At 42.1% G+C, this 16,786-nt stretch overlaps 1 protein-coding gene across 1 annotated transcript; it reads right to left on the bottom strand.

Annotated features, from left to right (window-relative positions):
* Positions 1-103: 103 nt before the first annotated feature.
* On the bottom strand, positions 104-16,152 carry LOC310701476 (vomeronasal type-2 receptor 26-like). The gene is made up of 4 exons (XM_083492409.1): positions 15,642-16,152; positions 4,665-4,892; positions 1,278-1,404; positions 104-1,064 (listed from the first exon to the last, which is right to left on the bottom strand). The coding sequence occupies exons 1-4, from the start codon at positions 16,098-16,100 to the stop codon at positions 154-156; spliced, it is 1,725 nt and encodes a 574-aa protein (XP_083348535.1). The 5' UTR covers positions 16,101-16,152; the 3' UTR covers positions 104-153.
* Positions 16,153-16,786: the final 634 nt, after the last annotated feature.

The raw sequence follows: 16,786 nt of genomic DNA, 5'->3' as shown, positions 1-16,786 counted from the left end.
CACTGATGTGGCAAAATGTGATCCTAGAATGACAATTATTTAAGATACATCACCACATAAGCCAGGATGGATCACCACATAAGCCAAGTGGCCGGATTTTGTTATTGCCTTTCTGTTCACAGATCCCTACAATGGAAAAGAATGTACAAAGAATCAGATGGCATCTTTACTTTTTGTCGTCAGATGCTCCTTTGTATTCAGACCAGGCCTGAGTAATATAATGTAGCACTTGGGAAGGAAGATGCAGCCCAGGAGCCCAGCACTGGAGGCCAACATAGAGAAGACCTGCACAGCTACCATGTATTTCCCCTTGGTGCTCAGGTAGGTGGGAACAAAGGACACCCAAACACTACAGAAGACCAGCATGCTGAAGGTGATCAGCTTGGCTTCATTGAAGGCCCCAGGCAATTTCCTGGCAAAAAAAGCTACTGTGAAGCAGATGGCAGCCAGGAAGCCCATGTAGCCAAGGGCACCATAAAACATGACAGCAGACCCTACATTACATTGCAGGATAATCTCTGCCGGTTGGGAGTGCATGTCAGTGTCTGGGAATGGGGGAGAGGTACTCAGCCAGGTGATGCAGATGACAACTTGGACACTGGAACATGAAAGGACAACAGCATTGGCCAGAGTCTTGCCCAGCCATTTCTTCACCCTGTTCCCTGGCTTTGTGGCCAGAAAAGCCAGCACAACGGTAATGGTTTTGGCCAACAAAGAAGAGACAGCAACTGAGAAGATGAGGACAAATGCAATTTGTTGGAGAAGACAGGTGGCTTTTCTTGGCTGGCCAATGAAGAGCAAGGAGGACAAAATGGAGAGCAAGAGGGATACAAGGAGGATGTAGGAAAGGTCCCTGTTGTTGGCTTTGACTATGGGAGTTCTTGAGTATTTAATGAAAATTCCTAACACCAAGCATGTGATTAAGGTGAATAACAAGCTAAAGAAAGACAAGAGAATCCCCAAATAGTCTTCATAGGACAGGAAAGTGATAATCTTGGGAACACATTGATCTCGGTCCTTGTTTGAGTGCTGATCTTCTGGACATTTGGTGCAGTGGTCTGCATCTGAAAGGAAGATGAGTGACTTCAGTACCCAGGGTCTCAACCAAGGGACATTCCCAGCCCCAGCGGGAGATACTATGACTTGAATCGGCAATCTGTTGCATGCAAAGCAGATATCCCAACCTTGGGTAAAGGTTTTATTGGGGCTGGGGAGAAATAAAATGATACTGTTTTGGACAAGATTACAAAAGTTGCCCTATTCCTTCTCTCACTTGCCTTCCACAGTGGAGATGGTCCCTTTTTCACAGGGAGCACAATGAAAGCAGCAAAGTGGCTCTCCTTCCCGGATGACCTTGACATCCCCAATATGACAGCTCTCAGCACATCTGGATTGAGGGACAGTCTGCCCGTAAAGAAAGATGGTCAGGAGTTAGTAGTATCGTGGGATGTAATGGTGCAGTCAAGTGCAACATTCCGACAGAGGACTAACGGCCTCCAGGTTCTCACCGGTTGCTGTGACAACCAGTTTGTCGGTTGCTGGTAGTTTTGCAAATAATTTTTATTAAGTTTCCATTTACCAAGCCAATCATATCATATCATATTAATTATTCCAAATTATATCAATACATATCACAAAGTCCAAATATTAAACCAAATTTAAAATTTTTGTGAGGGGTACCCATGCTTTGAGTTCGGTAGGAGTCCAATCATCTTTGTATTTCTGCTACTTTGGTGTTCACATTCCTATCTTCTCATCTCCTTGTCATTATCCTTTTTCTTCTTAATAACCTCCGAGTTGTTTCCACAAGTGAGTTGAAAGAAACAGCCTTGTTTATATTCCTGTGTGAACTTTGTAATGCTCTCCCGTAATTCATCTCACATAGATCCAAGATTCCAAGAGTCCTGTTCAAGCGGCAGTCGCCATTTTAGCCAGTTCCGATGAAATACAGTCTCGGCGTCCTCTCTTTAATTTTCCCAGACCCTTTGCACCTTATATCAGTCTTTCCAGAAGGGTTATTGCCCTTTCAGATTTACGATCCAAATCTAAGAGCAGAACAGTGGCTCACCCCCCCTAAAGCTGAAAGTCTTGCAACCGGGTCTGCCTCTTAATGGCGGGTCGCTTTTATAACTATGCAACAAGGAAGCCTCCCTTCTTTCCAGATCTTTCACAGAGTAACACCTTTTATTAACTTTTTTTTGTTTACACACAGTTTGTTTTTCAATCTCACTTTCTATCAGACATTGTGACGGTTCTTCAAGGGGTGGGGGCGTTGTTAGGTAAATCATATTGGAAAAAGAAGAAAGTTCCGCTCCATTCAACATACCGTCATGGCTGTGCTTCCTTGATGTAATCCTTTGTTCATTCCGTCCCATCGCTCAATCTTCTCAGTGGTAGATTTATTTAGCAGATAATACACTCCTGACCTTGCTCGAAGCATGTGCATTTACTTCAACAATTTTTCTCTATCTTAAACAACGCAACTAGTTTCGCTCCTGAAAGTAGCGTCCGGGAGTTCCAGAGCTCGCACAAGAGCTTTCCGCCCAGTGTCCCCACCCCCTCCATCTTTCGAACTCGGGGGTGATTTATGGACAACCGCGGGCGAGTACAGCATCTTCCCACCCCCTGGGAAGACGAGGGAGACTGATATACTCCCCATAATCAGCCTCTAATTACCTCGTGCGAACCAGATAGATGGTATTGTCAGCCATTTTCCAAGGCGCCCCTAGTGCCCCCCCCCCGATTGCTGGTAGTTTTCAAAGATAACTGCTGAGTTGCAGTCACCTCAGGACCAACTTCCCTCTGGTATAGTTCATTTGCCTGTTATGTAACCTAAACCTGCCTTCAGGTACGCTTCTGTAAACCTGAATGAATCTGAGAGTAAAATAGTTTTATATTACATGAATCAGATTTGTGTGTGTGTTCCTATAGAGGGATTCTAAGGGATTTTTAACTCTGCTAAAGTAATAATAATAATAATAATAATAATAATAATAATAATAATAATAAATTTTATTTATATCCCGCCCTCCCCAGCCGAAGCCGGGCTCAGGGCAGCTAACAACAATAAAACAGTACAAAAGTACAACATAAACAACATTCTAAAATCATTCATTATAAAAATTAATTAATTCAAGCCACTAGCAACCATTGGGCCAGAGCTCTGCGAAGATTGCCGAGGGAGGGAGTCAGGCTGTGCCCTGGCCAAAGGCCTGGTGGAACAGCTCTGTCTTGCAGGCCCTGCGGAAGGATGTCAAGTCCCGCAGGGCCCTGGTCTCTTGTGACAGAGTGTTCCACCAGATCGGAGCCACAGCCGAAAAAGCCCTGGCTCTAGTTGAGGCCAGCCTAACTTCTCTGTGGCCTGGGACCTTCAAGATGTTTTTATTTGAAGACCGTAGGTTTCTCTGTGGGGCATACCAGGAGAGGCGGTCCCGTAGGTACGAGGGTCCTAGGCCATATAGGGCTTTAAAGGTTAAAACCAGCACCTTAAACCTGATCCTGTACTCCACCGGGAGCCAGTGCAGCTGGTATAGCACCGGGTGAATGTGATCTCGCAGCGAAGACCTCGTAAGGAGTCTCGCTGCAGCATTCTGCACCCGCTGGAGTTTCTGGGTCAGTCTCAAGGGCAGCCCCACGTAGAGCGAGTTACAATGATCCAGTCTGGAGGTGACCGTCGCGTGGATCACAGTGGCTAGGTCAGGGCGAGAGAGGTAAGGAGCCAACTGCTTAGCTTGGCGGAGGTGGAAAAATGCCGCCTTTGTTATAGCTGCAATCTGCGCCTCCATGGAAAGGGAGGTGTCGAAGATTACACCCAAACTCTTAACGGACGGTGCTGGCACTAATTGCGCCCCCGCAAGAGATGGGAGTTGCCCCCCTAATCCCATATCGCCCCGTCCCAGCCACAGGACCTCTGTAAACCTTCCCACAGTAAACCTTCCCACAGGTATGTCTATCTATGCAATAATACTGGAGCCAATACTCCCAGCTCCTGCCACCTAGCAGTTTGAAAGCATACTAGTTCAAGTAGATAAATAGATACTGCTGCTGTGGGAAGGTAAACGGCATTTCCGTACGCTCTGGTGTCCTGTTGCGCCAGAAGCGGTTTAGTCAGTCTGCCCAAATGAGCCAGAAAATCAGTCTACAGACAAATGCCAGCTCCCTTGGCCTGAAAGCAGAGATGAGTGCCACATCCCATAGTTGGATTTGACTGGATTGCACTGGATTGAACTTTACATTTACTAAATTGTTGAGGGAATTTTAAACAAAAATAGATTGTGAAGACCTCCAACAGAAGCTCTCCAAACTTGAGTGATTAATAATAATAATAATAATAATAATAATAATAATAATAATAATTCATTATTTATACCCCACCCATCTGGCTGTGTTTCCCCAGCCACGCTGGGTGGCTGCCAATAAAATATTAAAAAACAATAGTCAATCTGTAGACGGATTAAGCAATAAATTGGGAAATGTAATTCAAAGCAAACAAGTGTGAAGTGATGCAGGTTGAGGCAAAAAATATTAATTTCATAAATATGCTCCTGGGAGTTGAAGTGGGAGTGACTCTTCCTACAAAACTAAAAGCCCCTTTCAATCCAATATACTCTGTTTCCTTTTTCTTTTTGCATCATAGTCAAATGTATCTGAATGATTTAACCCACCTTATTAAACCAAAGGGGCCACACGATGGCATCCTGATCAATGGTGACTTTTACGTCTGCGGATCCCTCTCTCTCCATACTCCCAACTTTCCCTACGTGAAGGGAGTCATTGGCAAGCATCACAATGTTCACCACATCAAAATCAGCTGTCAGGTCCCCATTCTCATCTAAATATGCTCCACCCATAGAAGCATTGTAGAACTGAAAATCACTCAGGAAATGGTGAAACTAGAATGACAGAGAAGATCACAGCATTTAAGAAAGTTGGCTGTTTCAGCCCAGGTGGTTCACATATTATCTAGGCACCTAGTGGCCATGGAGGGTTTTTCTATTTAATGTTCCCAATATACCGTATTTTTTGCCCCATAGGACGCACGTTTTTCCCCTCCAAAAATGAAGGGGAAAGGTGGACTTCCGGGTTAGCGCCAGCGATGAATAGCGGAGTTCCTCTGACCGGAGGAACGGGCTCTGCGGAAACTGGGTCTCCTGCCACGGCGAAGGCAGGGACCCGATAGAAATTCCAGGCGGTGGAAGCCTGGGAACGTGGGGGTTCGGCAGGGCACCAGGAGCGCCTCCCCTGCTTGCGGGGAACCCCTCTGGGGGCTCCGGAGTAAAGCGGGGTGAGCGGCGCGGTGCTGCGAACTGACTGCTACTTTCGTGGAGTGAAGCCACATAGCCATCGTCGGAGAGTGCTGACTTTTTCCTGCTGACAATTGGACTTCTAAAATAAGGACCCGTGAGTAAAGAGAAGAAATTAGACCTTTAAAAACCGAATTGGATTACAAACAGGGAAGGTGCCAAACAGGAATTCAGCCTTCCTTTCTTTGTAAATAGTTGGAAGCAATTGGGCTTAATCTAAAGCCTGAAGGACTGTTTTTTAACACATTAAACTTTAAGTTGAAATAGTGAACCCCCTTTTGGAGGGAGAAGAAAAAGGGGGAGGACTTTTGGTTGTTATTCATCTGTGAAAAAAGAGTTGAGAAGTTAATTTTCCACCACTCGGATCCTGGGGACTAGCAGCCATTAAAATAGATGTACTTTGGACTGCTGTTTACAAGTGGAAAAGTGAAACTAGAGTGACACACTGTCTCAACTACTTTTCCTTCTGGTTTAAAAGTTACAACTACCTTTATTTGAACTAAAGCTAAGCCTGGATACAAATAATATTGGTGTACTTTGCAATTACATTTGGCAACTGTATTTGGCAATTGCAATGTGGAAAAATAAAAGAAGATAAAGAGTAGCCATCTCCCCTATAGGAGGACTTTGAAATTGCTATAAGGGGTGGAATTTTCCAACTTTGAAAAATAAAGCCAGGGGATTGAATTTGACCTTGGGGCCTTGAGTGTTATGGCTGATGAGAAAGAGAAACAGGGAATAACAAGGTCTGGGAAAGTTCTTCGGAGAACATCTGTTTCTGGCCCTCCTGCCTCCTCTGCCTCCTCTGCAACTGCCTCAATGCACACTAAACCAAAGGGAGGAATGACTTCGGAAGATGTTTTGGCACTTGCCTTGACTAAAATAAATGACTCCTTGGAACAAATGAACAAAAAATTGGACCAGAACACACAATCGATAAAAAGTTCAGAACAAACTATAAAAAGTTTGGAGCAAAAAGTTAATTCTAATACAGAAGCTATTGAGACACTAGTCAAGGAATCTAATTTAACTAGACAGACTGCAGAGGAGGTTAAGGAAAAGATCGTCACTGTTGAAGCCAAGGTGGCACAACTAGAAACAGAGGTCCCTGAGGTGCGAAAACAAGTAGAAGATCACAAGGTGTTGTTCTCTATGATTGAGCTTAAAGAGAAACAGACAAACCTGAGGATTCGAGCAATACCTGAACTAGAAAAGGACTCTTTGACTGACTATCTAACGAACGAATTTGTAGCTCACTGGGACCTAGATTTGCAAGAAGACCAGTTTAAAATTGTGAGAGCCTTCAGACTTGGAAGAGGAGGGGAAAAGGAGAAGAACAGAATAAGGGACTGCCTGATCACAAGAAGAAAGGGATAAAATCCTAAGTTGGCACTACGAGAACGCCTTGGTAATTCACCAATCAAAGGTGGAAATTTTTAAAGATATCCCAAAACATCTTTTGGACCTGAGATTTGATTATAAGGACCTGGTTGATCTCCTGAGAAGGAACCAAGTTAATTTCAGGTGGGAGTTCCTTCAAGGCCTTTCCTTCAACTTCAAGGGAAGGAAAATAAAAATAAGATCTCTGGAAGATAAAATAAAGTTTTTGTACAAATACGAAGAAGACCTACAGAAGGGAACTGGAATAGATTCAACTACATTGGAAAGGAGATAATCAGACAGAGGGTTGGAGCAAATAACACGGAAAAGAACGTCACCAGGTAAAGGCCTCCTGGACATTTCGGCATTGTCTTTTGGATTGGATTCTCCTGTTAAAGAACCAACGGTACCACCCTCAGAAGAGGAGCAAACTCTGGGAGTGGTTGGGGGAATATCAAAGTAACCACAGGATGGCGTTGCAGGTTCTGAGCTGGAATTGTAATGGTCTAAATATTCCGGAAAAAAGGCATAGAGTGTTTCATTTATTGAAAAAAGAGCAATTGGACTTGATTTGTCTACAAGAAACTCATGTGACAAGGTTACACAGGAAGCTATTGGGCAATAAAAAACTAGGCCAAGAATTTATTTCATCGGACAAAGTTTAAAAAAGAGGTGTAGTCATCTATGCAAAGGAGAGCCTTCAACCTAAATTTATCTTTAAAGATGAACAAGGAAGATTTATAGCAATTGAAATTCAAACACAAGGAGAAATTTTTTTGATAATAGGCATTTATGCACCTAATGAAGGGAAATCGGAATTCTTCAAGAAGCTGCATGAAATTTTGATGGACTATATGGACTATAACATGATTTTGATGGGGGACATGAATGGTGTAGTATCTACAAATATGGATAAGGCACAAAGACAAACAATTACCAAAGATGGAAGACTACCAAAAACCTTTTTCGACATGACTGAAAACATGGACTTAATTGATATCTGGAGGGTGAAGAACCCTCTGGGAAGAGAGGGAACCTTCTTTTCTGAGGCTAAAATGACATGGACAAGAATTGATCAAATCTGGGTAACTAGAGGGTTGGCCCCAAAGACTAGCAAAGTGGAAATATGCCCCAAGACCTGTTCTGACCATAAATTCCTGAAAATAAATGGACTACAGAAAATTTCCCAAGAAAATAAATTAATGCTGGACCATAAAATAACGGACCAGGAAGTAGAAGGGGCTATCCAGAGTATGCAACTGGGCAAATCTCCAGGGCCAGATGGACTGACTTCAAGATACTATAGATCTTTGAAAGAATGGTTAATACAACCTCTAAAGGAAGTCTGTAACGAAATTTTGGAAGGGAAAAGGGTGCCAGAGTCGTGGAAGGAAGCCTACATTACACTAATACCAAAAATAGAGGCCGAAAAGACACAGCTTAAGAATTACCGCCCCATATCACTGCTTAATGTGGATTACAAAATTTTTGCAGATATTTTGGCTAAAAGATTAAAAAGGGTGTTAGCAGAAGTAATTCATAAAGACCAAGCGGGCTTTCTCCCGGGCGGACACCTGTCTGATAATACGAGGAACATAATTAATATTTTAGAAAAGTTACAAGTGAAGACTAACACTAAAGCTGTACTGATCGAGACTTCCGGGTTAGCGCCATCGATTAATGGCGGATTCCCTCCGAGCTCCGGAGGGAATCGGCTCTGCAGGATCGGGTCTTGCCGCTGCGGTGAGACGGGGACCCTTAAAAATCACAGGCGGGGAAGCCTGTGAGCGTGGTGGCTCGGCGGGCACCATTTGCGCCCCCCCAATCTGCGAAGGAGCCTTTTTAAAGGCTTCAGAACGGGGACGGGGTGCAGCGCGGTGCTGAGAGTACTGCTTCTTCTGCGGAGTGAAGCCGCAAGCCATTGTCGGAGAGCGCTGACTTTTTCCTTTGAACAATTGGACTCTAAAGCAACAACCCGTGAGTAGTACGGAAATTTGGACTTTAAAAGAAAAATTTGTTGAATTAGGAACGAGCAGGGAAGGGTTAAAAAGGAAGTCCGCCCCCCCCTTTGTAAACAACTTAAAGCAAAGGACCTGCTTGCTAAGGTCGAGAGAATTTTTTTCTTTTTTCTTTTTTTGTAAAAGACCTTAACTTCACGGTTTGACATTACAAGAATTCTTACTGGAGGATAAAAGACTAATTTTGGGAGCTGAGGTTTCACCCCCCCGGACCCAGGAGCGTCACGTGAAAGAGCCTGTTGATGAAATACTGAAGAGTTTGACAGCTGTCAAGTAAGCTGTCAAGACGGAAAAAGAGAACCCTGCTTTTGTTACTTCTGCTGGTTACATTTGCTACAATTTGTTGAAAATAAGGAAGGGCTGATACAAAATAACGTGATTTTTGGACTTGAGCTGAAAGGAATATTAAGGAACTAAAATCCCCCTAGAGGGGCTTAGTGACATTACAGGAATGGCTGGAAGAGGGAAAATCCAGGCTGAATTGGACAGAGCATTTGTTCTCTTGGGAAAGTTACAAGGCCAAACTGATGTTTTGGCTACAAATGTTACAACTCTGGACTTAGCAGTAAAGAACATTGTTGAAGCTGATAAGGATGCGAAACAGGAAGCCTATTCAACTGGACAAATAGAGAAACTTGAGAGTTTTGAGAATATGGAGGAGACATACATTGCCCCTGAAGAAAAGGAAGGAGGAGCTGCAATTTTGCAGATGTTAAAGGAGAATTGTACTTTGAGGCCTGACATGATGGCAACAAAGGAAAATAAAAGTCTGATGTGGAAAGTCTGGCCTGAATTGGAGAGTGGAGAACTGAGAGATCTCCGTATGTGGAGATCTGAAGACCGAAGGATTATAAATTTGATTAAGGTGGAAGTTGGAGCTTTGGGGACATTTGGACTTGAAAGGAGTATGAAACAAGATTTGGAGTACCCCATAGGCTTTATTCTTAAATATGGAGGTCTGGCTGGAAGAAACATGGATCCTGTTGGGCCGGAGCCTCTCCGAGATTTGGGATTTAACACTAAGGACAATCAAAAAGACCGGCAGAGAGGAATTGAGAGAGAATTAAGAGCCTCGGACGTGAGATCTCCAGGCTAAACAGAATATTGAGACTGATGGATATTTGCTGGGGACTGAAACCGGGGAAAGGGTGGGTGGAGTCTGGGAATCCAAAGGGTATATAATTATAATTTGTTCTGTTTTTTATTTGGTTTTGCTATCTGTATGGAAATTGGGAAAGTCTGTTAGGATATTTCCGTTCCACCTTAAAAGAGAGCAGGTTTTGTGAGTCACAGAGTCTGCGTATTTCCTGTTGCACAGGATGTTTATGTTTTCAGTTGCTTTCGTTTCTCTCTTCGTGCCTGAACGCTGTAGCAGGCGGTCATGTCTTTTCTTTGTTCTGACCAACGTTGAATAAACTGTAAATATGCTCTCCTGCTGTGCATCTTTTGCTGTGTGAATTCTGCTGAAAGAGTGTGCACCAGCCTAAGAATGTGGCAATCTATTTCTAAGGCTTCGTGTCGCTAATTGCTGATACTGCGTGTCTACGGGAGGTCGATGGATCGTCCGGCAGCCAGCTTGGGGGCTCAGATGGACGTTATCTCCCTGGCAGTATCCCAACAAAGTCGTGGAAGGGAAATTTTGGTCGACTTTAGGAAAAATATTTAAGAATGAAGAATGAGGTATAAGTATTGATGTTGAAGTTTGGATAAGTTAAAACTGGTTTTTAAAATGGGCTAAATTAAATGAAAATAAGGCTTGTAAAATAAATGGAGGAAATGGAAGAAAGAAGAAAAGTAAAATAACAATTTGTTAGAATAAATTATTAAGTTAAAGTGGAGAAATAAGTTAAGGATTTGCTGAATTGACAATTTAAATTGGAATACAAGAAGGGGAGGTGTGAGGAGGTCTGAGAAACAAGTTATAAGAAAATAAGTAATTGAAATTTTATGTGTGTTTAATTGTTTTTAAGTTTTGGATTTTTGTATTTTTGTTATTTTTTGTCAATTTTTGTTTTGTGTGGTTTATGAAAATGCCAATAAATATTCATTAAAAAAATAAAATAAAGCTGTACTGATCTTTGTGGACGTGGAGAAGGCCTTTGACAATATTTCTTGGAAGTTTATGAAAAAGAATTTACTGGGGATGGGGGTTGGTCAAAGTTTTGGAAATGGTATAGGTGCAATTTACTCGGAGCAAAAGGCTAAACTAATTGTGAACAACGTAGTGACGGAAGAGTTTAAGATTGAGAAAGGAACACGACAAGGCTGCCCAATCTCTCCATTGCTTTTTATATCGGTCCTGGAGGTTTTGCTAAACATGATTAGAAAGGACCAACTGGTAGAAGGTATCCAAGTGGGAACTAAACAGTACAAGTTAAAAGCTTTTGCAGATGACTTGGTATTGACTTTACAGGAGCCAGAATCAAGCACTAAAAGAGTATTAGAACTGATCCAAGAATTTGGCAATATAGCAGGGTTTAAGTTGAATAAAATGAAAACTAAAGTTTTAGAGAAAAATTTAAATGAGGATGAGAGGGAAAGGTTTCCGAAGGAGACAGGTTTAACATTGGTTAAAAAAGTGAAATATCTTGGGGTTAATATGACAGCTAAGAATGTGAATCTATTTAAAGACAACTATGAAAAATGCTGGATGGAAGTGAAAAAGGACTTAGAAATATGGTCAAATTTGAAGCTTTCCTTGTTGGGTCGAATTGCAGCTATAAAGATGAATGTATTGCCAAGAATGTTATTCTTGTTTCAATCATTGCAAATTTTGGACAAAATGGACTGTTTCAAGAAGTGGCAGAGAGATATTTCTAGATTCGTCTGGCAGGGCAAGAAGCCCAGAATAAAATTTAAAATATTAACTGACGCAAAGGAAAGAGGCGGATTTGCCCTGCCAGACCTTAAACTTTATTATGAATCAGCAGCATTCTGCTGGTTGAAAGATTGGCTGCTTCTTGAGAACACAGACATTTTGGATTTAGACGGTTTTAATAATGTTTTTGGGTGGCATGCATACTTGTGGTACGACAAGGTTAAAGCACATAAAGCATTTAAAAACCATATTGTCAGGAAAGCATTGTTTAATGTCTGGATAAGATATAAAGATTTACTGGAAAATAAAACCCCAAGGTGGTTGTCACCGATGGAAGCGAAGGCCCTGAAAAAGCTCAATATGGAGGCCAAATGGCCGAAATATTGGGAAATTCTGGAACAAGAAGGAGATAAATTGAAATTGCAGTGTTTTGAGAAATTAAAAGATAAAGTGCGAGACTGGCTTCATTACTATCAAATAAGAGAAGCCTACAATTTGGACCAAAAAATTGGCTTCCAGGTGGAAAAATCAAAATTGGAAACAGAGCTGTTAGATCCTAAAACTAAGATACTTTCAAGAATGTATAACTTGCTGTTAAAATGGAATACGCAGGATGAAACGGTTAAATCTGTTATGATTAAATGGGCACAAGATGTTGGACATAATATTATGTTTGCTGACTGGGAACAGATGTGGACCACTGGTATGAAATTTACGGCATGTAATGCCTTAAGAGAGAATATTATGAAAATGATATACAGGTGGTACATGACACCAGTCAAGCTTGCACAGATTTATCATTTGCCCGATAATAAGTGTTGGAAATGTAAAGAAACTGAAGGTACATTCTTTCATCTTTGGTGGACGTGCCCAAGGATTAAGGCTTTTTGGGAGATGATATATAATGAAATGAAAAAGGTATTTAAATATACCTTCCTGAAGAAACCAGAGGCCTTTCTCCTGGCCATGGTCGGCCAATTGGTGTTAAAGAAGGACAGAACTTTTTTTATGTATGCTACAACAGCAGCGAGAATACTTATTGCAAAGTACTGGAAGACACAAGATCTACCTACCCGGGAAGAATGGCAGATGAAGTTGATAGACTATATGGAGTTGGCGGAAATGACCGGCAGAATTCGAGACCAGGGAGAAGAGTCGGTGGAAGAAGATTGGAAAAAATTTAAAATATATTTACAGAAATATTGTAAAATTAATGAATGTTAGGAGGTTGTTGGAAAGAAGGTATTGGGCTTTAGTAGAAATGTTATTAAGAATTAAGTAAGAATAGATTGACTATGGTTAAAGTGTAAAATTTAAGGCTAAATTGTGTTAAGAAAAAGTTTGGATTTAAATTGAAGAAAAAGGGAAAGGACTTGCTGAAATAATTAATTGAACTGGAATGCAAAGAGGGAGGTTTGAGGAAGTCAAGGAAATAAGCAAATGTAAAATAAGGATATGAAAATATGGGTTTTTTCTTTTTCTTTTTTAAATGTTTGTGTTTTTAAAATGCCTTTGTTTTTTTGCTGTTTTTGCTTTTCTTTTTCTATATTTTTTCTTTCTTTTTTATTGTGATTTTTATTGTTTGTTTTTTGTATCTGTTAAATTTTAATAAATATTTTAAAAAGGGGGGGGACAAAAAACAAAAATGAAGGGGAAAGGTATGTGCGTCCTATGGGGCGAATGCAAACTTTCGCTGAAGCCTGGAGAGCGAGAGGGGTCGGTGTGCACCAACCCCTCTCGCTCTCCAGGTTTCGCGCAGCTCTCCGCAAGGCGCGGGAGCCCACCGCTGGGCTCCCATGTCTTGTGGAGAGTTGGCTGCATGCCGAAGGCTGGGCGCGCTAAGCTCAGCGTGCCCAGACTTTGCGCAGCTCTCCGCAAGACGCAGGAGGCCGGCGCCGGGTTCCCACGGCTTGCGGAGAGTTGCCTGTTCTGGGGGCTGGGGTCGGGAGAAGCTCGGGCTTCCCCCGCCCCAGCCCCGCGCCTGGTGGGGAAATAATTTTTTTTCTTTTATTCCCCCCCCAAAAAAAAAACTAGGTGCGCCTTATGGGACAGTGCGTCGTATAGGGCGAAAAATACGGTACTTCTTTTTTTAAAAAAAAAAGTTACAACAAAAATTACAAACATAAATTCCAAAAAAAAAGAACAAACCAACAAAAACAAATCAAAACAAACAGAAACCAAAAAGGGAAAAAATCACACCTACCAAAAAAATCCCCTGCCATCATACTAAGCTTTACATGCATATACTCATATTGACTTCCTTCCTCTGTTTTGAGACCACAAACATTTTAATCTTTCTGAATTGTTGTATCTAATGTAAATTACCCCCATCTTTACACCTTTCGCACCGCTTTTAATCCTGCAAAGCTTCATTTGTTACATACCGATATACTTACTCCAGAACAATGTTTTTTCATATCTTCTTTAACACAATCCCATTCCTTTGCTAATTTTTGGTCCCATTGTCCCCTTAGGAATGCTGTGAATCTTGCCAAATTCATATAAGCACAATGTTTAATTTGCTATTCTTTTATTGATGGGATTCCACCCCCCTTTCCAGTTTTTTGCTATGACCATCCTGGGAGCTGTTGCTGCATAAAGGAATACTTTCCTTGGACTGCCAGGAATATCTTTTGTAATTATACCTAAAAGGAATGCCTCCCGTTTTTTACTAAAAGATATTTTAAACATCTTTTTGATTTCTTCATATATTTCATTCCAAAATTGTTGAATAGGTCGGCATTCCCACCACATGTGAAACATTTTGCCTATTTCTTTCTTGCATCTCCAACAGGTATTTGATTTTGATTTGTAAATTTTTGCCAATTTTACTGGAGTTAATTACCATTGGTATATCATTTCCCCAATATGCTTGAGGTCTTTCAGAATGGGCTCTTCCATCAGCTGAGCAGACCAAGAAATAGGTTCCGTCCAAGAGCCTCTGTGTTGGGGTTGGGGAGGGAATGGCACCTCCTCTCTGAGTCTTGCTCCAAGCTATGGCTGTGGCTGCGGTTGTGACAGCTACCAGACAGGCTGCAGACTTGCAGGCCTGGAACTGCATGAGGCAGGCTTGTGACCCTCAACCAGGGTGAGAGGCTGAGTGAAAGGGAAATTAGGTTTGGTGGACTTCCCCGTTTGAGTGAGAGGCAGTGGTAGGAAAGTAGCTGGGGATCTAACATTTTCTTCTGACAGTGTGGGGCATGTCTAATAATGTGCCTTAGCTTACTATTCTGTGGCCTAAACCCCCAAGTGTAAACGGGGTGAATGGAAATGCTTTAATGATTCTAGGCGGGCAGGTAGCAGGGCGTGGTCAAGATGCTGCCCCTATTCTTGTGGTGATAGGCAGGGGAAAGCATGGCTGGAGTGGGGAGGGGGCTGGCCACCATCAGGGGTGGAGGCCTAGGTGTTTGGTCTCTGTTCCTTGTTCCAGCCCTCTCACACCACCAGAGGTTACTAGTAGCAGATCTACTGAGCCCTCTGGTCTGGTGCTACTACTGCTGAATGTCAGATCAGTCCATGTTAAAACCATGATCTTTCAAGATTTGATCGTACATGAGATGACTGATCTGACTTGCGTTACTAAGAACTTTCTGGCCCTAAGAGTTGTTCAACAGTGGAACAGTCTCCACCATCTCCTTGACCAGGGAGCCTCTTCACCTTGTAATGGATTTGTGAAGAAAGTTTGGAACTTCTTACATGCAGTAGAATTCTATCTTGCTTTAACTTTGGAATGCTTTGCTTGTCTTTGATATTAGGAAAGTGAGATATGATGATTATGATTGAAATAATCATGATGGTATACGTAGGAATGTATATGAATGGAGACTTAATATGAATGTCATTTCTTTTTGAGGAATCTTTAGTCTTCTCTTTGAAAGGGTGACATGAATATTGCTAACAGTCCATAGCCCTGCAGATCAAGGTAACTATTGAAGGGCCTATCAATTCTGTATCAATCATTTTGACCTACAGTATTTTATAACCTTATTTATCTCCTCTTTTTTAATGCTTGGTAAATTTCTGTTAATTAAAGGAAATGGATCTATGAATCCGTCATTAAATCAATTTTCATTTAAAATGGAACAATATCTATCCAGATCATTAGAGAATAAAAACGAATACCTGTGATGCTTGGACTTTTTCATCTTCCAACCTGTTCTGTCCCACCATCACCAACCTCTTGGATCTAGAGGAGTACGCAGCATTTAAGGCATGGGCCAGAGCTCGGACCGTGTTGTAAATGCTGTAGGTGTCCTGAAACAGGCTCCTTTCAAGGACATCTTGAGAGAACCCCAAAAGGGTCTCCTTCACTCTGCATCGCCTCTGGCCTTTCACAGACAACACATGCTTTGAATATAAGCAATGATAGCCTTCAGGCCAACATGGATGGAAATTCTTATAGTGCAAAGTAACTGGCAGATTACCATCGTGTTTTGCTCTTTCTTTGGTCTGGATAAACAAAGATAAATATCCATGAATGTGGTTCTTCTCAAGTATTTCCGGAGACATGTTGGAGCTGACATATGAGAGAGTTATTGTGATCCAAACTTTCCCAGTAATCGGTTTCAGGGTTCCACCCATGATTTGAAGTAAAGCTGCAGTTTCAATGAGGGACTGAGATTCCCCATAGTAAAGAAACACGTTGATTCGCCTGTCCATGGAAAGTGAAATCTTCTGCTGGAGCTTTATCATCCATTGTGATGTAAAGAGATTGCATCGTGAAAAGGTTTGTGAGAAAGCAAGGCAGACACCGCCCTTAGCAAGCGCAGGTGCCAGGGTGCTCAGAAACCTTTCTCCATCGTCAGAGTCAGGAGCTATGAGCCCGATCCAAGTCCACCTGAAATGCAGGAGTAGCCTGACAATCCCTGAGATTGGGGGTTCTTCATTTGGGGTCATTCGGTAGAGCAAAGGAGATTGCCTTTTGTCAAGGGCATGATGAACAGAAGCATAACTGACCTAGGAAGTACAGGAAGATATAGAGGGTTTTATTGGTCAACTGGAAATTGTGGTCAGGGAGAGCAATATTCTCCAGTGCTACTCTGGAAAGGAGATGTAGGACACTTATAGTAAACAATACACTCTGGTCAGTGACCGAAATAAATCAATTCATTCATTATAGGCAACAATATAACATGTCTTCCCCATTATTCTCTCCCTGAATGTCCCAACCCCCCCCCCCATATTTAACACTATGTTGAGTTAAGATATGTTGTTATTGAGTGTAGTGGTGGAGGAAGCGGGCGGGGGGTGTCCTTCCCTGGGGGCCA

The sequence above is a fragment of the Podarcis liolepis genome, assembly GCF_965112155.1.
Source record: "Podarcis liolepis genome assembly, chromosome: 2".
Lineage (NCBI taxonomy): Eukaryota > Metazoa > Chordata > Lepidosauria > Squamata > Lacertidae > Podarcis > Podarcis liolepis.
This window is presented reverse-complemented; position numbering and strand designations above follow the sequence as displayed.